Here is a 17,317-nt window from a genome sequence, read left to right on the forward strand (position 1 = left end):
CCTCTCCCTCTGCCCCTCCCCTCTGCTTATGCTTTCTCTCTCTTTCTCTTTTTCTCTTGATTTCAAATAAATAATTAAAATCTTTAAAAAAAAAAAAAAAAGATCAACCCTGTTTTCTCAGGGTTTGGTAGAGACGATATAGGAGGATTTTCTTTTTTTCAAGGAATATTCCAAAAACAAGAACAGAAAAATCAGCGTCCTGCTCATACCTTAACTCCCGCAGTGACTAGGATATAGGTGTGTTCACCGAGTGAGGGTTCCTCGGCTTGTGTAACTTGTGTCCAGCCCCCGATTGCCACGGCTGCCCAGCGTCTTGGCCTACGCATCCTATTTCAGTTGCTCAACCCTGCGTGGCTTCAGTTGGGCCACGCCTCTGAGACCCTGCCTGTGGTTGACCGGGGCTGGCAACACTGCTGGGCCGCGTGGGCTGGTCAGTGTCCATCTGAACCCCAATCGGGGCCGCCTCTCCAAGCAGATCCCAGCTATCCTTTCTCCCTGCAGCCGCCTGGGTCCCTGAAGGAGAAAGGCGTCTCCTTCCCCAGCTTCCAGACTCCCTTTGTGTCAGGCCGTCCGGCACAGCCCTGGGCCCGAGGCCTGGGATCCTGCACATCCTGTCTTTGCCCTCTTGTCCATTTCCACGCATTCTCTCCTCTTTCCCGTGGAGGCTGCTTTCTGGTCTCTGGTGAGGTTCTGCTGCTTTCTCCTGATGGCCTAGGCCCTTCACTGGGGGCCTCGTCTTAGTGGGAACCAGCCACACATCTCGGGTTCCCGAGGCTTTGCCTGTAGCTGCTGTAACCCACTCCAGACTTTGCCATCCGGCTTGGGAATCAGCTGGCTCTCAGCTCATTAACAGAAAAGAGGTAATAGGCAGACCCCGAGCAAAGGAGTGACCAGGGCCTTTCAAGCTCGGGTGACCAGTCTATCTCCCTTGGCCCAAGAGATCTCACTGGACCCTTCCCATTTATCGAGCAGCTTCCGTAGACCGGGCACCGTGTTAGACATCGCCTAGGTGAGCCCTACCACTTTGTGGAGTAGCTCATAGGCTGTTATCCCCATTTGACAGGTACGGGAGTGGAGGCTTAGCAGGGCTGATTACTTCGCCTCCAGCTCACTTACGGGTGGATGGATGGTAGAAAAGGATTGAAACCCAGTGTAAGGCCTGTGCCCTTAGGCAGGATATGGCACATGGAGTCCTTTTCCTCTGACAAGCTCAGGTGACATGTAGCAGGGCGCCCCGCACCCAGAGGCCTCCTGGAGGCGGTGGAGCCGCCTGGGCAGGTGCAGAGGAGGCGGGAGGGCCCGGGAAGCGGGGACAGGGCCCCAGGGAAAACCAGTGCCCTTCTGCCCTCTGCCCAGCTCCCTGGAGATGACCTGCTACGACAGCGACGACGCCAACCCTCGCAGCGTGTCCAGCCTCTCCAGCCGCTCGTCCCCTCTGTCCTGGCGCTATGGCCAGTCCAGCCCGCGGCTGCAGGCCGGGGACGCGCCGTCGGTGGGCGGGGGCTGCCGCTCCGAGGGGCCGCCCGCCTGGTACATGCACGGGGAGCGGGCCCACTACTCGCACACCATGCCCATGCGCAGCCCCAGCAAGCTCAGCCACATCTCCCGCCTGGAGCTGGTGGAGTCCCTGGACTCGGACGAGGTGGACCTCAAGTCCGGCTACATGAGCGACAGCGACCTCATGGGCAAGACCATGACGGAGGACGACGACATCACTACCGGGTAAGGCCCTTGCACAGCGGGGCGGGGGGGCGGGGGATGGGGACGGGGGACGGGGACGGGGACGGGGACGGGGGATGGGGACGGGGTCCCTCGGGCGCGGCTGCAGCTGCGCTGGGACCAGACGCCGCCGGGTTGCGGGGCCTCGCGGGGTGGGCGGGGCCGCCGCGGGAGGAGCTGATTGGTCGGCGGGGGGGCCTCCCCGGGGAGCTGATTGGTCGGCGCGGGGCCCTACCTCCCCGGGGAGCTGATTGGTCGGTGCAGGGCCCCTCCCTCCGAGGTGCTAATTGGTCAGCGCGGGGCCCTCGCTCTCATTGGCCCGTGTGGCTGTCGCTCCACGGCTCGCCCCGCCCCCGCCCCTAAGGCCGGGTCCCGCCACCCCCGGTGCGCTGCGGACCGCCTCCTCTGCCCCATTTGCAAAAAAGGATGCTGGTGCAGCGCTGGTCTACCTGAGGCCCACACGTACAGAGAATGAAACCCCTGGAACAGAAAACTGGTCCCGGGGGCTCTGCTTCCTTCCCGGTCCCGGTCCTTGCCCCGGCCCCGGCGCCCTGTGCCTGCCCCGGGCAGCCTGTCCCCTGTCCCCGTCCCCGTCCCCGTCCCCGCTGCCCCGGCTTCTTCCTCTGCAGACCTGGTACCTGCAGCGCGACTTCCTAGCCCCTGGCCTGGCCTGTGAGCAGGGTCTGCTCCTTCCCGGGCCTTCCCCCCTCGGGGACCCTCCTCTCCTCTCCTCCTCTCCGCCCGGTTGGCAGGGCTGAGTGTGCAGCCGCGGGGACACCAGTGACCGGCTGCAAAGTGAGGGAGGACATAGGAAGGAAGAGGAGTGTGGGGCGTGCAGGGCGTGCGGGGTCCTGGCCCAGCTCTTCCAAGCTGGGGGACTGGAGAGCCTAGTGGTTCTGGAAGCTTCTCCAGGGTATCTTTCACCTCCCTGCCGCTTCTCCTCTCTTCCTTCTTGGGTTGCCGGGACTTTCCAAGGGACCACACAAGTAGCGGCAACACCCTTCCCCCTAGCCCTCTGGGGGACCACCTCTTCCCAATAACCCCCCCCCCCCCCCCAAGCTTCAAGAGAGTGAAAAGTAGCCCCTCCTAGGAAAGGTCTGAGAGCTGAGCTCCGCGCCATCCACTGTTCCCCACCCCTGGGGACAAACGAGCAGGGCCTGGGCAGAGCCTGTCTGGCCCATGCCGCTGCTGCTCCGGAGCAAAACAACTGAGTCATGCATGGGGTTGTTTACCGCCTCTTAAATCCCAGAGGCCGCCCGAGCTCATGCTCAGACCCGGCAGCTTGCAGCTGGGACGGGGGAAGAGCCACCCGGCTCCCCCTGTGCTCACAGGCTCCGCTGGCCGGGAAGGGGAGCCACCGTGTCGGATGGGCTGCTCTGGGAAGCTGCCCCTACGAGGGAGGCCCGATCCCTGCCCTCTGAGGGCTCCCAGCTGGGTAGGGCCAAGGGAGGTGCACCCCTGTGAGGCACAGAGCTCCGAAAGGTCCCCGTGGGTTGGGATGGCCGGAGCCCCAGCCCCCAGGGAGCTCCAGATGGAGGGAGGTGAGAGCCACCGCCCGCGGTGCCCGCAGTGGCCTTGGCAGGAAGTTTCCCGAACCCTGGGAGGCACAGGACTCCTGCCTCTGGAGAGATCGCAGCCTGAGGCAGGTGGCAGGACTTGGTGGGCAAGGTAGTTAACCTCCCCGGGGTTCGGTTGGCCCATGTGCTCGATGCCGGCAATAGAACCTATCTCAGGCTAATTCTAAGGATTAAATACATCAGTATCTATGAAGTGCTTGGAATAATTCCTGGTTCCTGGTAGATGCTCAATAAGTGTCAGCTATTTATTTTTATTTTTATTTTTTTGCTCTTGTGACTGTTATTATCGTTATTGTCAAAATGCCATTCTGAAGGAGCAGGACGACTCCCGCCCTCTGCGGCCCCCAGGCCCGCCCCCGGGGAGGGTGCAGTCTCACCCCAGCGCCACTCAGAATCCGCAGCTGGGACCGATGGCGTGGCCGCTGGCCCGTCCTGTGAACGTAGATTTTGCGGGCACGGGAGTATGGAATGGTGGGCAGAAGGAGCCGGGAAAGATGCCCTTAATCCACCCTCTAGCACTTTCTTTATCCCCTTCCCTCTGGACAGTGTGTGTGATCCTGAATCAGTTAAAAAAAAAAAAAAGAAGCAGGACTTCACTGAGGCCAGCATGAGTGAGAAGGTGCCCTTCCCGCACATCCCCCGACTGGCCGTGAGCCCAGGGAAGCCGGGAGCTCACGCGGGCAGGTGCTGGCACGGCGGATCGCGGGGTGGACCTTCGCGCCGACTGCAGCGTGGCTTCCAAGATAACCGCACGTGTGTTGTTTCTGTGGTCGCTCTGCCATTGGCAGGAACTCTTAACACGTGGTAGTTTCCAGGTTTCCCCTTGGTGGGCTTCCCTGCCAGGACTGGGAACACACCCGCCCTTCAGTGTGCTGGGCAGCCAGAGCTGAGGGGAACCCACTAATAATCCCAGTAATTTTAATGTAAACAATCACTCCCCGATGCTATGTTTTCATGGTTCAGTGTTGTGCTTTCCCATTAGAGACCCGGCACCTTAGATTCCAGCCAATCTTGAAGAGAACACGCAGACCTGAGCGGCCCCTGCTCAGCCCCCATCCCCACTGTGGTTTTCGTCCAGGTTTTATAATTTAGAAAACGTCCAGTTTTCGAAGAAAATTGTTTTCCCTACTCATCAAAGGGGCAGGGCCATTCCCTGTAGGGGTGGCCTGCAGGGCTTCCCTTGTCACCGCACAGTGATGCCACCTTGACCCCTGTCAGCCACTGCCCCTTGCCACTCACTTTCCTGCCTCCCAGGAGCTCCCAGCACCAGACCAGCAGAGGAACTGAAGCCTCTGCTTTCCCTCCTGGGTGACACGAGCAGCCACAAGCCATCTGAGTGAGCCAGGAGAGGTGACAGGGACTCTGAGCGCTCTCAGGTATCAGCTGGGGAGCAGCGCCTTGGGGGGCCCTCCCCCAGCTGGTGCTCAGTCCCACATTAGCGGAGCGCTCTCTGCTCCATCCGAGCACCAGGCCTTTCCTGGGTTGCCAGTCTCTGGGGGCATAGGGAAGGCAAATTCTGCAAGCGGAAGCTCAGCGAACTAGAATGAGGAAGGTGAATTTGCTGCCAAGAGAATCCTATTTTTAAAAATCACAGTTCTTTTTTAAAAAATGGGGTAAAGTACGTGTTGTTGGTTTTTTTATATATATATGGCTAATATGCCAGCCATTTTCCCGAGTTCAGCGCGGAGGCAGGAAGCGCGTTCACATTGTTGTGTGACCGTGAGCGCCATCCATCTCCATGACTTTCTCCATCCTCCCAAACCGAAACTCTGTCCCCGTTAAACCCTAGGTCATCGCGTCCCCTCGCCCCAGCCCCTGGCAGCCACCATTCTGCTGTCGGTCCCTGTGCCCCTGGCTGCTCTGCGTACCTCGTCTGGGGAGAATCGTACAGGATTTGCCCTTCTGTGACTGGTGTGTTTTACCCAGCATCATGTCCCCAGCGTTCATTTGTGTGTAGCATATACCAGAACTTTCGTTTCTAAGGCTGGTAATATTTTAACGTATGGCTATGGCGCATTTTGTTCGTCCGTTCAGCTGTCGGTGGATCGTTTGTACGTTTTGGCTGTTGTAGATAATCCTGCCTTGAACATTGGGATGCAGATAACTGTTCAAGCTCTTGTCTTCAATTCTTCGGGGTGTACGCTGAGAAGCGGAATTATCCGATCACATGTAGTTGTATATGATCACCTGTAGTTAAACTCTGTTTTTATTTATTTATATATATATTTTTTTATTTATGATAGTCACAGAGAGAGAGAGAGGCAGAGACATAGGCAGAGGGAGAAGCAGGCTCCATGCACCGGGAGCCCGACGTGGGATTCGATCCCGGGTCTCCAGGATCGCGCCCTGGGCCAAAGGCAGGCGTCAAACCGCTGCGCCACCCAGGGATCCCTAAACTCTGTTTTTAGTCTTTTTGAGGAACCGCTCTACTGTCTTCCACAGCGCCCGTACCATCTTACCTTGCCACCGGCAGTGTGGGAGGGGTACAGGTTCCCCACCTCCTAGCAGCACTTCCACTTTCCTGTTTGCTTCGGTTTTTAGTAACAGCCACCCGACTGACTGCAAAGTGCTGTCTCCTTGTGGTTTTGATTTGTGTTTCCCTGATGCGTACCAATGTTGACCGTCTTTTCACATGTTTATTGGCCGTTTGTAGGTCTTCTTTGGAAAAATGTCTGTTCGAGTCCTTTGCCTATTTTCTAATTGGGTTGCATTGTTGTTGTTGAGTTGTAAGAGTTCTTTATATATTGTGCTTATTAATCCCTTATCAGACACGTGAATTGCAGATATTTTCTCCCATGGTGTGGGTTGCCTCTTCACTCTATCATTAGTGTCCTTTGAGCCCAGAAGTTTTTCATTTTGATGAACTCCAGTTTATCTAATGTTTCTTTTGCTGCCTACGCTTTGGGTGTTGTATCCAAGAAGTCACTGCCAGATCCAATGTCATGAACCTTATCCCTCTGTGTTTTCTTAGGAGAGTTTTATAACTAGTGGTTCCTGTTAAAAATATAGATTCCAAATCTCATTCCAGACCTACCGAGGCAGATTCTCTGCTACTCAGGAAGCCATATTTTCCTACAACTTCTCAGTGATGTTGGACTAATCTATCTTCCCATTAACGACAAGACTCTTCTTTAAAGCTCTCCTGAAATGCATGAAAGCTGCTTTTTCAGTGTTCCCTTGCATAGACAGAGTGAGCATATTCTATTTCAAATAGAAGAAAATTATGAGAAAGTTTCTAAACGTTCACCTGAAATCTGCTTCGCTTCTGCCTATTGATTCAAATGCTGCCATCCAAGAAAAATAGAATATGTCTTCATTCAGGTATTTCAACATGTTCTTTTTTTTATTTTTTTTAAGATTTTATTTATTTACTCATGAGAGACCCAGAGCGAGAGGCAGAGACAGGCAGAGGGAGAAGCAGGCTCCCTGCAGGAGCCCAATGGTGGGACTCGATCCCAGGACCCCAGGAGCCGAAGGCAGATGCTCAACCCCTGAGCCCCCTGGGCGTCCCTCAACATGTTCTTAATGATTGCTCAGATAGTCTCTTCCCTAGACCAAAAAAAGAAAAGAAAAAAAAAAAAAGGTCCCCAGCTTATTTCATTATTTTCTTAAATGACCCAGTTTTCCAGATCCCAATTATCCTGGTCAGCCTCCCCTGGAAGCTCTCAAGTTGTGAATGATCCTCTTAAAATTTGGCGCCCAGACTCCTCACCGCCTGACACGCGTCCTGCCAGGGTAATAACCAAAGCGTGACAGTGTAGACAGCATCAGGTTGGCTGCTGACTGTCCTAGATGACAGTTTGAGACATTTTTACCTCTTGAAAAGAGTACAGGAATTTGTTCTTCTAAAAATAGGAAGGTCTGGAATTTAATCTCAGTAAGAAGATAAGTTCCACGGCCATCTGTGCTTCCCGCCTCTGGCACCCAGAGTTGGGGCAGCGGTGTAGACGGTGGGGAATACAGTGCTGGGCAGAGGGACCAAGCGTGCCCAAGGGGGAGGAGGTCAGGAGCCCTCCACTCCCCACCTCCCTCCTGGAACTTGGACGTCCTCCTCGACGCCTCCATCTCTGCCCCCACAGACGGCAGCTGGGGGGGGGGGCTGTGTCCGAGCTGCGCCGCGTAAGGAGCAGGGACCCCGGGCCTAGCCGGCAGCACTACTGCCGTGTCGCACACCTCCAGTGGGCGCCATGCACGCGGCGGACAACTGTGTCCCCAGCAGCCCTGCTGTCCCGTGACCCATGCCAAAGGCCACAGAGCCCGAGACCGGGCCGGCAGAAGCCCCGCGGGTGTGTGTTAGGGGACAGCAGGGCTTCCTGGCGACTGTCTGCCGTGCCCTGTGTCTCTCCCCAGGTGGTTTCCTGCTCCATGTGTGTGGCTGGATGTTCCAGTCTTCTTGTTCCCTCCTGGCCTGCCCCCCCTTCCCCAGCCTGTCCTCTTGAACCGTGCTTGGGGGCTCGGGAACAGATGGGATTCGTTTCCTTCTTGGCTCTGAAGTCTCCTGACGTTTGAAAAATGTCAACTAAAATAAACTGTAGGCCCCTGCCTTCTCCCAGGCTGGCTCCTTGCTCCCAGAGGCAGTGAGCCCAAGCCTTAAAGAGACACCTCCCAGCCTGTGTCTTCAGCCACCCTCCTGAGAAGGAGCCTCGTCCGCTGCTCTTCAGCTTGGCGGATGCCTGACCCGGGAACCCCAAGGTGTCCAACTGCACCACCTTCGGTGACAAGAATTCTCTTGGAATGGGCACCAGGTTTGTAGGGTTTATGTACAAAGAGAGGAGAACCTTTATTAAATTTGAATGTGCGGCGGGGAGAGCCTTACTCTACTCCCTTTATCTTCTTTGTTTCCTGGCAGTTCTTTAGATACCCCACCTCGTGGGCAGCTGGCCCAGGCCTGGCTTTTGCCCAGGGAACACAAGGATTAAGGCGGAGGATGGTAGGGGGTCACTCAGGGGAGGCCCCAACATCGAGGCTCAAGAAGGAAACCCAGTTTCTGTCCTTGAAAAGCTTCAAATCTAAGAGGGAGGTCGGATGCCTACCGGGTCTATGGCAAAAGAGGGGACGTGTCCTTGAGGTGGAGCACGGTTGCTGCCATTTGGGGGGATGACATCTGACAATTACGGGTTGACCCCAGATTCACAGAGGCAGCCTTGGGTGATAGGCTCGGAGGTGCGGGGGGAGGAGCGCCTGGAGATCGGGGCTTCCGTCCGAGCACCCTCCACTTGCTGTGTGGCCCGACAGGCCCGCTCGCCTCTCTGAGCCTTAGCCAGGCCATTCACAGAAAGGCGGTCATCTTTGCCTTCGGAGGATCCGGGGACAAAGAACGTGCAGGAGGGCTTTGAAACCTGTGAAGGGCAGTTGGCTTGGAATGTGTTGCTCTGATGTCAGCGTCCTGCTCTGCTCGTTTCGCTGGTGGCCTCTGTCTTCCGTGGGAGCTGGTAGAGTAGCCAAATAAGACTTCTTCCGCCGGGCGGAGGAGTTCACTGGATTTGGGTTTTGACTTCTTTTTGCCCGGGACGATGGATCCCGTTGTGCTCTTCAGCACCACCTTGCCGTTCTCCTGGCCCTGTGGTGCGCAGTCACCTCGGCGGACCTTCGAGAACAGGCTCATCTACGGAGGCGTAGCTGAGCCGCGGCGTAGTGGAGCGGCTTAGAGTGGAGGCTGCGCTCCTGGGTCTAGTCCTGGCCCTTCCTGTGAGCTCTGTGGGCTCGGGTGAGTGCTTATCCTCCCTTGGCCTCGGTGTCCCCGGCGGTCACGGTGGCTGCCCCGTGGGATTGGTGCAGGGATTGAGTTTGTGAATACGTTTCTGCGCAGGTGCCCGGCGAATGCTGGCTCTTGTTTGTTAGCCATTCGGTGGCAGACGTCCCCCAGTGGCTGGGCCGAAGCCATCACGTGCACCTGCGAGGTGACAACAGCGTTCGGAAAAGCGTTTGTTGACCTCCGTGCTTCAAGAGGATGTTTCCGATCCTCACTCGAGGCTGACCAGCGAGGCGGCCTGCCGAGCACAGGGGGTGCGGCCGGACCCAGCCACACCTGTTCGCGCAACGTTCTCACGTGGCCAACGGTCTGTGTGTGCGGGTCTGGGCCTCAGGTAGTTGTGCAGGGAAGCTGGGCTAACGCATGCGAGGTCGCACGAGCAGACCTGGCACCTCCCATCGTGACCGGCTGCCTGGCTGTCTACCACACTCAAACATACGTTTATTGTCTTTGAAGTGTCCTGTGTCTTGTGCTGGGGTCACCAGACGGAGACTTTGAGACAAGTGTTTTATTCGAGTGCAAGCGGTTTATTTGGGAGATGATTCTAGAAAACACTGATGGGCAATGGGGTTGTAAGTCAGCGAAGAGAGGGGAAGCCAGTGCAGGGTACTGCCGTGGGCAACGGGCACTGAGGGGCTTCTGGGAGATGACGTGGAACACTCCTCAGAGTGCCCCGTGCCGTGGGCAAGGACACATGGGTATTTTACCTTTCAGCGGCAGTTACGATGGGCGGAGGGCAACTCCACGGGGCACCGCCTCCTGGATTTTCTAGCGTAGCACCTACGGGCACAGTGACTGCGGGTGGGTGGGACACACAGCCTTGATCATAAAGAGGGAAGTCGGAAGGGAAGGGAGGCGTGGAGTCTGATTCCTGCTCCTGGCCCTTGAAACACCCCCGAGTTCTTAAGACACAACAGTGTTAGCACTGTACGGTCTGTGTGGGGTTAACTTGGATCGCAGTGGCTGTTCCAACCCACCGGGGTTGATGCAAGGTTGGAGTGAGCAGGTATTCCGGAGGGGCGGCTGGATGTGTGCTCGTTGCCGTGGCAACTGATGCAGGCTGAGGCGAGGCCCCTCCCCTCGTGTGTCCTAGTAACCTACAATTGAGCTGCTGGGGTTTTCACGGAGTTCGATGACATACAGTTTGGTCGACATCAGGATGGATAAGGGGTTGAGGAAGCCCTCGAGAGGGGTTTGGCTCCCCTCCCCCACCACCTCCCCCGCAGCAGCCCTGCCCACCTGCCTGTCCACCTGTCTGTCTTCTTTGTCAGCTCCCTCCTCCTTTCCCCACCTACCTTATAGTCTGTGGTCAGCCAGCTGGCCTCAGCTAGTGCCTGGAAATTCCGTGCAACCTGATATTACAGAAAGAGCTTAAGTGTAGAAGTATGACAGGCCTGGGTTCGGATCCCAGCTCTGAGGCTTTGGGAAAGCTGTAAATCCATTCGAGTGGGCATAGTTGTATGGGCATAGGATTCCTATAAGGATGTTCTAGAATATGTTGTGTTAATACACTAGGTTTGCAGCATGGGCTCCGTAAGCGTTACCTCCCTCCCTGCTCTTGGTTGGCTCCTAGAAAATTAAAGCAGTAAAGGTCCCAAAGACCATCTGCAGGATGGAACTTTGCCACCTGGGTGATGATGCCCAGTTGCCCACTCGTCTGCCAATCCCCTGCTTCCAGGAAGCCTTCTCTGATTCATCCCATGGTTACATCATTGCTGTCTGACCCTGGATGGTCTTGGAACTCGTGCGTATGACTTACACCGCAGTCGCTTGTGCCTTTTAGGTTCTCTAACAATTGCATAGCATGTGGGGCTTACAAAACACTAATGTCTCATTACCTAATTGAATCTTAAACCTGAATTAGATATTCTTTCCCCCACGGTGCAAGTGAGGAGATTGGAACGTGGATTGCCAGGATCACGTCACTTAAAAGTGGCCGCACCAGAGCAAAACCCAGGCCTTCTGACTCCCGTGTCCTGGGCTCTTTCTGGTCACCCCCCTGCCCCACTGGGTGTACCATGACGCCTTGCCCTCTGTGCGCCATCCCCGTGCCCCCTAAGCCTCGGAGCATTTCTGGGGCAGGGATCACATGCCTTCCACTGGAGTGGGAGCTTCCCATGGACAGAGACCCTGTTTTCTATTTTTTCAGTGCCCAGCGGAGTATATTCTCAGGTCATGCTATTGACTGGCTAATGAATCATCGTCAGGGACCCCCACATGGAATGCCCCGAAGTGACCTCTCTATCTTGCAAGACAGGATCTTGCTTCGGAGAGCCGCAGAATAGCCACCTCCAGGAGCTCAGGGCCATCGGCAGAAGGGCCAGAAGGAGCAACCCAAGCCTCTGAATACAAGTCCTTGTTGACGCCGGCTCAAAGGCTGGGCTGTCCCAGGATGTCCATGAGGGGCCAGCTCTGGCCTCTGGGCAATCAGATGTCTCTGGCCAGGCAGCAAAAGAGACCATTCACTGCAGCTAAGTAAGAGAGGCTAGCAGGCCGGGCAGTCAGACTTACCCACTGAGCTTGCACGGGGGGTGCCCCGAAGAGTCTGCAGGACTGGATCGCTCCTGCCTGTGTATCGGGGTGAAAATGGGACAAGCGCAGGCAGATGGATAAAGGTCTAGATTAAAAAAAAAAAAAACAGGCAGAAAGAGTCGGGCCCAGAGAGACCCAAAGCACGCGTCTACCCAAGAGATGGGCATTCACTGAATATGCAAGACGGGGTCGTGGGAGATAAGGAAGGAGAGGCGGGGGGGCGGGGGGGGGCACGCGCCGCAGATAAACAGCCAATGCATTGGTGCCGGGCGCGCCAAGGAGGGGACGAGGGACACAGACGCTGTGTGAGACCCATCCGGACACATGTGGGAGGCGCCGGGTACAAAGAGGCTGTGTGTGCACGGATCCCAGTGGCAGAGGGCGGGGTGCAGGGCTGCCGGCGGGCAGGGGCGCGTTAGCCACCAGACGGGCGCAGAGGGTGCCGGGAGGCCCGGGGCCCTGCTCTTAGCCCGGGGCCTGAGCCACCTGAGCCACGCCGCCAGCCTGCTCTTCCTGCGCCCCATCCCTTCGGCTTGGGGGCGTCTGCAGCCCGAGAGGCAGGGACACGTCTCCACCTTGACCTGCCCTTCCTCCCCACTGGCCACAGCTCTCTTCCCGCTCCTTCCCCGGCCCTCGCCTCCCCGTCCCCTTTCTCAGTGTCCCAGCCACCCTGAGCTTCGGGGTCCGGCTTCCATCCCGGCCCCCATGGCTCTGACGACAGGGCCCTGTGGCCGGCCCGGGGCAGGGCCTCCAGCGCTGGGCTCCCAGGACTGCTGACGTTCCATCGACGGTAAGGAAGAGGAGGGACAGAGCTGATTCTCCGCCGTCGCCGGCCCTTGCTGGGCCTGCTGCCTGGGCCCTTGCTGGACCGAACTGTCCTCAGGGGATCCCAGTTTCCCGGATTTAGCCGGAGCAAAACGCCCCCGGGGCGGAGGCTCCCACGGAGAGATCCTGCCCTTCCCCGCCCCGAGCAGCTGCCCCTGACGCCCGGGAGGCAGCAGCCAGGTGGCCTCCTGTGGCTCCACCGGTGCCTGTGGTCAGTTTGCCGTTCTTCAAGGGCAGGTTGGCGACGTCGATGGAACATTCTGGAGTCCAGCTGCCCTGGATTTAATTCTCCCGTTGGCCACTCACCACCTGCATGACCTCGGATACGTTAAGTGGCCTCTTAGGGCTTCATCTCATTGTCTGAAGTGAAAGGTGATGATGCCTGCGTCGGGATATTTATTCACATGTTTGATAAATACCAGTAGAGAACCTGCTGTACAGGACGTCTGGGGATACGGCAAGCGCACAGAACAGACATTGTTCTTAAACTCGTATACGGAAAAGGGATGACAAATAAAGGCCCAGTAGATTAGCTGGTGCCGGGTGCCATAAGGAAAAGAGGCAGGGTAAGAGGCCGGGAGCGCCGGGGAGGGCGCCGTTGAGCTCCGGCGGTCAGGGAAGGCTTCCCTGGCAAACCGCTCGCAGGAAGGCATGTGCAAAGGCCCCGAGGCAAGAATGGGCATGTGTTCAAGGAGCTGCAAAGAGGTCAGTGCGGCTGATGCAGAGTAAACGGGAGAGTGCTCAGAAGTGAGATCAGGAGGTAGCCAGGGGCCTGGCCATACAGCATCTTACACCTCAGGGTGAGGGCCTCTGGCTTTTCTTCTAGCCAAACCGGGAAGGTTTCAGGGAAAGGACTGAGTGATGAGGTCCAACGTGTTTGGTTCGCGGCCCGCCTGGCTCCCACGGGGAGGGTCGTTAGGGGAAACCAGGGGGACCCTGGAAGCCTGGAGAGGAAGGTGCTACGATAATCTGGGCCAGGGCAGGGGATGGCTGGGAGCAGGGGGCGGTGGCCGCTGAGAGGGTCCGCGGGAGGAAAGGACGGTGCGCTTCTGGAGCCTTCCCGAAGCCTGGGGGACCTCCTACTGGAGGGGGGAGCTCCAGCCCCGCCGTGGCTGCTGGGGCAGTGCTGTGGTCTCGCAGTCTGGCTTCTGGCCTCGGGGAGCTGAGCTGGGGGGCTTTTGGGTGTGCACACACACACCCGCCCAGGGAGACTGGCTGAGGGTCTGTGGGGTCCTTCTGGGACCCTCACCCCTTCCCATCGCCCCGTGTGCCCAGAGCCGCCCGGAGCCCCGAGGTTCGGGTGATGGCCGAAGGACGCCAGGCAGGCCTTGCAGGCCAGCAGCTGGCTGTGGGGCTATGGGGCGCGGCCTCCTCTCCCGGGTGGGCCGAGCCAAAGCAGGTTTCCTCAGAGGTCCTGTAAACATTTGCGGAGCCCTAACCCAGAGGGGCGGCTGGGCTGGTCCCGCTAGCTGGCTCGGGTGCTGCTCCAGAGGCTTCTCGCTGGGGCCCCGCCGCCTCTGACTGCACCTACTGCCTCCAGCGCCCCATCTAAATGCCCCCCATGCCCACCCTCCAGGCCGCCCTGGGGAGGGAGTTGGTGAGGGGGGCGCTGGCTGCTGGCAAGCCCTGGGGAATCGGGAAGCCCAGGTTCTGCGGGGGACCTGGAGGAGGTCACTTTCTTAGCCCCACTTCCTCCCTGTGAGAATGAGGGCCTTGAACCGCAGGAGCTCGGCATTTTTTTTTCAGCTCTGACATTCTGGGTTATGGGACCACAGGAGGTGGCTCAGTCCCAGGCTCCCTGGCACCTCCTCCGGGAAGGGCCTGGAAGTCGTGAGGGAAGGTACAGCCTCAGTAGGTCAGGAGCAGAGAAGCCCACCGGGGTAGTGCACAAGGTCCTCCTGGAAGCTCAGGCCTCCCTGAGGAGGCAAAAAATCCACTGGATGAAATCCGCTTTTTTTTTTTTTTTAAGATTTTATTTATTTATTCACGAGACACAGAGAGAGGCAGAGACACAGGCAAAGAGAGAAGCAGGCTCCCTGCGGGGACCCCGATTGGGACTCGATCCCGGGATCCTGGGATCCCGGCATCACGACCTGAGCCGAAGGCAGATGCTCAACCACTGAGCAGCCACCCCGGGGGCCCCCAAATCATTTCTAATAGACAGTGATCCCGAGCCTGGGGCTAACGTCAGGGCTTCCATACCTGTGTACAGTGACACCTGCCTTACCTTAGAGCATTAGGTTGTTTGTAAATAAAATTAGAGTCACGAAAGTGTCCCCACAGAGCCTAGGAATGGTTGTCATAGATGTTTCTATCAAGGTCCCACCAGATGATTTCCCCAGGAGTCACTGGGGTCACTGGGGGGGTCTGGGAGTAGGTCCCCACGGGAAAGGGTCCTCCCCCAAGTCCTTTCCCGTGCCCCTGCGCCCCTGCGCCCCTGGGTTCTGGTCGAAGTCTTTCTCTCCTCGTCACCCCTCTCCACATGGTAGGTGTGCTTTGCTCTGCCTCTGCCACCACGCAGCCAGCCCAGCCTGGCCAGGACGTGGAGGGGTCTCAGGGCTCAGCCTGCACCGCAGAACCCCAACGGAGCCTCTCTGACTGGCCCCGGCTCATGGAGGGCAGACACTGGAACCCAGAAACCCCCAGGCAGGTGACACTGGAACTCAGACCACATGGGCCTTCCTGGCGGGTCTTTCTCTCTCTTTTTGCTTGCGCCTCACTCTAACCGACCCCGTTAACCTTTGAGATTATGGTCAAGGACACAACCAGAGCCTCCCCACGAACTGTCTTTGGATGTTCCTGATGGAAATGGAACGCTGGTCTGGAGGACCTTGGGCCTGGGTTGGGGTGACTCCAGAGATCCTTTGAGGTGTGTGTGGAGGAGTGATGGGCAGGGTATCACCCCCCCCCCCAGGAATCTGGCTAAAAGATCTCATGCATATTAATCTGGGCTCTGCCCTCTGCTTTAGAGGTTTCCGAGTCTTTCCTTGTGCCTCAGTTTCCCCTTATAAAGAGCCGCTCTGACGGCCCTGGCCCTGGCACGGGAGACAAATGAGATCATGGCTCCCAAGGACTCTTTGAAGAGAAGCCAGAGGAGCACAGGGGAGGCCTATCTGAGATAGATGGGCCTTTTTCCTCTCTCCCTCTTTGGCTGGGTTTTCTCTCTGGAAAAGTGCCTGACTCCCAGCTCCCTGTCAGCAGGTGTCCTCCCCCTCCACCACGTGCCTGGGCTGTCCCCCACTCCGTCTGTCCCGGGCCACAACTCTGCAGCCTGGGACCCAGAAACAAGAGCTCAGAGTCCCCCAACCCCCCCCAGCACTCCCGGGATGCCCCCCCATTGTCGTCAAGGCAACGAGGCCACCTTGCCCCGCCCCCGGTCTGCCACACCCCGGTGATGGGCAGGGTCAGGGCCTCTTCGAGGCCCGGAGCTGGGTCTGCTGACAGGGGAGGTTGTGTTTTACCGGCTTCCCAGAAGCCCCCAGACAGCGCTTGTCTTCAGTGCTGCTGTCCAATTACCCAAAGTGCTTTGACCCATTGGCTGAAAATAGCAGGTGCTAATTTGCATGCTATTTCTTGACGTGTCTGGGACCCTGCTCCTTCCCCTGTAAAAGCCCCCTGGGCCCTCCCTCCACCAGGCAGAGAGGTAAGTAGAAGGTAGAGACAACGGGGCAAGCCACCTTCCTCGGGCGGCGGGCGGCGAGGAAAGAGGAAAGGGAAACCCCAGATTCTGCGGGCTTCCAGCAGTTCAGGAGCGGGTCTGGAGATCCTCTAGCCCAGACTCCCCTTGGTGGGGGTGGGAGGATGAGGACAAAACTCAGGAGCTGGGAGCTCCTCCCCTGTGCCCAGATGCTGTGGGGGGTGCCGTGCCGCCAGGGGTGGGGGGCAAAGGAGGACGGGCAGGCTGCCTGTGTGAGGAGGAGGGATAGGGCCACATGGGCTCTGCCAGGCTGTGAAGGGATGTTCTGGGACAGCTCAGTCCCTGCCCGGCCCTCCACGTTAGCAGGGAGCCTCACCTCTGTAGGTCTCCCCTCCCTCCCTCCCTCCCTCCCTCCCTCCCGCTAGGCTCTGCCCTCAAAGCCACAAAGGAGGAAACCTTATGGAAAATGCACAGCTCGATCTGGGGGGAAAACATCCCCTGCTGGTGACATTCCTCTGGCTCAGACAAAGTCATCTTACTCAGGATGCTGGCTGAGGCTAAAGAGAATCCCTTATGGTGCGCGTCACTCTAAGCTGTTCCCCAGATGACCCAGGCCAGCCCCAGCACAGCTGCGCACGCTCACCCTCCTTAGGGTGGTGGTGAGGAGGAAGAGCCGGGACAGGGGTTCGCTCTAGGAACACCGTCCTGGCCTGAGATGGGTGAACATGCTGGAGAAGACCACCTGCCTTGCTCTGAGCGCCCTCAAAGCGGGTCTGCTCGGGACCGGTGCACCTTGCCTGTGCGTCCTACCACCCCAAACCACTTAGCATAGAGTAAAGGGAATAAAAATGGACTTGCCCCCACCACATGCTACCGGGAAGCCCGAAGCACTGGTGCTGGGATCACTGCAGCGCTTTACTCCCTGGGGATCTCCAAGCATATGTGGAAAACTTGACCACAGTAGGCACCCTCAGAATCAGACCCCTCTCGGACTCGGGGGGACTCAGGGGCATCCGGGACAGAGTTCCCTCTATGAGCTCCCCACCCCCCAAGATCCGGTGGTGGATGGTGGGTGTGGAGCTGCAGCCCCAGGTCAGTGGCCCCAGGAATCAGAGGACTGGAGCCAGATGGGCTTTTAGGGAGCCCCAGGTCAGTGGCCCCAGGAATCAGAGGACTGGAGCCAGATGGGCTTTTAGGGAGCCCCAGGTCAGTGGCCCCAGGAATCAGAGGACTGGAGCCAGATGGGCTTTTAGGGAGAAGGGCCATCCCCAGCGC

At 58.0% G+C, this 17,317-nt stretch overlaps 1 protein-coding gene across 7 annotated transcripts in view; it reads left to right on the forward strand.

The window, feature by feature from the left end:
* The window catches only part of NAV1 (neuron navigator 1), a 241,719-nt gene that overhangs the window by 146,654 nt on the left and 77,748 nt on the right, over positions 1-17,317 (forward strand). For all 7 annotated transcript variants that reach the window (XM_041759000.1, XM_041759010.1, XM_041759036.1 and 4 more), the window contains exon 6: positions 1,357-1,722. In XM_041759000.1, the coding sequence (XP_041614934.1) occupies positions 1,357-1,722 (366 nt within the window). The remainder of the gene's footprint in view (positions 1-1,356; positions 1,723-17,317) is intronic.

The sequence above is a fragment of the Vulpes lagopus genome, chromosome 1 (assembly GCF_018345385.1).
Source record: "Vulpes lagopus strain Blue_001 chromosome 1, ASM1834538v1, whole genome shotgun sequence".
Lineage (NCBI taxonomy): Eukaryota > Metazoa > Chordata > Mammalia > Carnivora > Canidae > Vulpes > Vulpes lagopus.